At 39.8% G+C, this 1,971-nt stretch overlaps 1 protein-coding gene across 2 annotated transcripts in view; it reads left to right on the top strand.

Moving 5' to 3' along the window:
* Positions 1-1,971, top strand: part of FARP2 (FERM, RhoGEF and pleckstrin domain protein 2) — a 156,500-nt gene that overhangs the window by 52,677 nt on the left and 101,852 nt on the right. For both annotated transcript variants that reach the window (XM_011929543.1, XM_011929542.1), the window contains exon 5: positions 148-226. In XM_011929543.1, the coding sequence (XP_011784933.1) occupies positions 148-226 (79 nt within the window). The remainder of the gene's footprint in view (positions 1-147; positions 227-1,971) is intronic.

Below are 1,971 nucleotides of genomic sequence, written 5' to 3'. Positions count from 1 at the left end.
AAAAAAAAAAAAAAAAAAAGAAAAGAAAAGATTTGCTGTAACAGTCCACTTGGAAGCATGACTTCAGTTATGTAGTAATATATGAAAGGAGAATAAATGCAAAGATTGACCTTATTTATTTGTAAAGTTTAAATTTTTTTGTTATAGGGCCAAAGAATGTGGTGCTTCGCCTAGCTGTGAAATTTTTTCCACCTGATCCTGGTCAGCTACAAGAAGAATATACAAGGTAAAGAGCTGGCAGAGCTGAAGCTGTTGTCAGCAGGAATCTTGTATTCACCTATTATCTCCCACAGCACCTGGCTCTTTGAAAGAATGAGTGAGCCTCATATACACAGAAAAGTGGTCATGAATGTAGAGTGGTTAAAGGAAGCACGTTAGCAATTGACCCGTGCACAGACACATGTGAATAAGAGTTCAATGTAAGGTTTACAGCACAAATCTGAAAATGACAAATGGAATGGGATGTCAGGGTCATGTTGAACTTACATTTTCCAAGTGAACATAGGCTTATGCATGTTCAGAAGGTTCTCAGGGATGGATTTTACTCATATGTACTCTTCTTTATCACAAAATATACTTAATGGGTAGAAGTACCCAGTGTGTTAGTCCTTAGGAATTTATGGAGCAGAAATATTTTGGGTCACTTCTTTTGTGCTACTGTTTTGAATTAAAGATCGATTCTTTATAGGAATGATCTAAAGATGGCAGGGTGTTATGGCTTACGCCTGTAATCCCAGGACTTTGGGAGACCCAGGCAGGCAGATCACCTGAGGTCAGGAGTTCAATACCAGCCTGGCCAACGTGGCAAAACCCCGTCTCTACTAAAAATGCAAAGAAAATTGGCCGGGCATGGTGGCTTATGCCTGTAATCCCAGCACTTTGGGAGGCCAAGGCAGGCGGATCACGTGGTCAGGAGATCGAGACCATCCTGACTAACACTGTTTTGAAACGCCGTCTCTAGTGAAAATAACAAAAAATTAGCCAAGCGTGATGGCGGGCCCCTGTAGTCCCAGCTACTCAGGAGACTAAGGCAGGAGAATGGCGTGAACCCACAAGGCGGAGTTTGCAGTGAGCCAAGATCACACCACTGCACTCTAGCCTGGGCGGCAGAGCGAGACTCTGTCTCCAAAAAATTATCCAGACATGGTGACAGGCACCTTTAATCCCAGCTAATTGGGAGGCCGAGGCAGGAGAATCTGTTGAACCCAGGAGGCAGAGGTTGCAGGGTTACAGTGAGCTGAGGTCGCACATTGCACTCCAGCCTGGGCAACAAGAGTGAAACTCTGTCTCAAAAAAAAGAAAATGTTAACAGTTGTTTCATCTGGACAGTAAGGTTATGCAAGGTTTTTCTTTGTATTTTTTTGTATTTGTTTGCGTATCAATTATATTATGAAGAATAGAGGAATAATCTAAAAACCAACTGAAAACCCAAGGTGGATATAAAAGAGAACTGTGATGTTGTAGTGGTATCAGTCACTTTTTTGCCTTCTGGCTAAAAATGTACTTATAAATGAATCAGATGTCTTGTGAACTCTCTTTTAAAGGTTTCTGCATGTCATTTTAACAGCACAAAATCATAGAATGTCAACTTCAAGGAAATGGAGAGACCATATTAGTTCAGCCTCTTATTTTTAAAGGTTTAGGAAACTATAACTCCAGAGGTGGCAAAAAGTATTTTTATGCATGACTATAGATCTTAATAGTGTATTAAATGCCTGACATTTACCCAAAAAAGTCTCTTTTGAGGGAATCACTTTTAAATATATATATATAGATCTAGATAGATAGATAGATAGATAGATAGATAGATATCTGAAAATGATGGATAACAAAGTGTCCCCTAATTCAGGATCCTAGGTCTCAAGTTCTGGGACTCATGCTGGTAATTCAGTGTTATAGTTACTCCTTTCTCCCCCGTATTTATGTGGAGGATTATTTTTTCTGTTATAAAAACATACATGTTGGTGATGC

This window comes from Colobus angolensis, unplaced genomic scaffold (assembly GCF_000951035.1).
Source record: "Colobus angolensis palliatus isolate OR3802 unplaced genomic scaffold, Cang.pa_1.0 Scaffold82, whole genome shotgun sequence".
Classification (NCBI taxonomy): domain Eukaryota; kingdom Metazoa; phylum Chordata; class Mammalia; order Primates; family Cercopithecidae; genus Colobus; species Colobus angolensis.
Note: the sequence above shows the minus strand (reverse complement) of the source record. Positions and strands in the feature narration are given on the sequence as shown.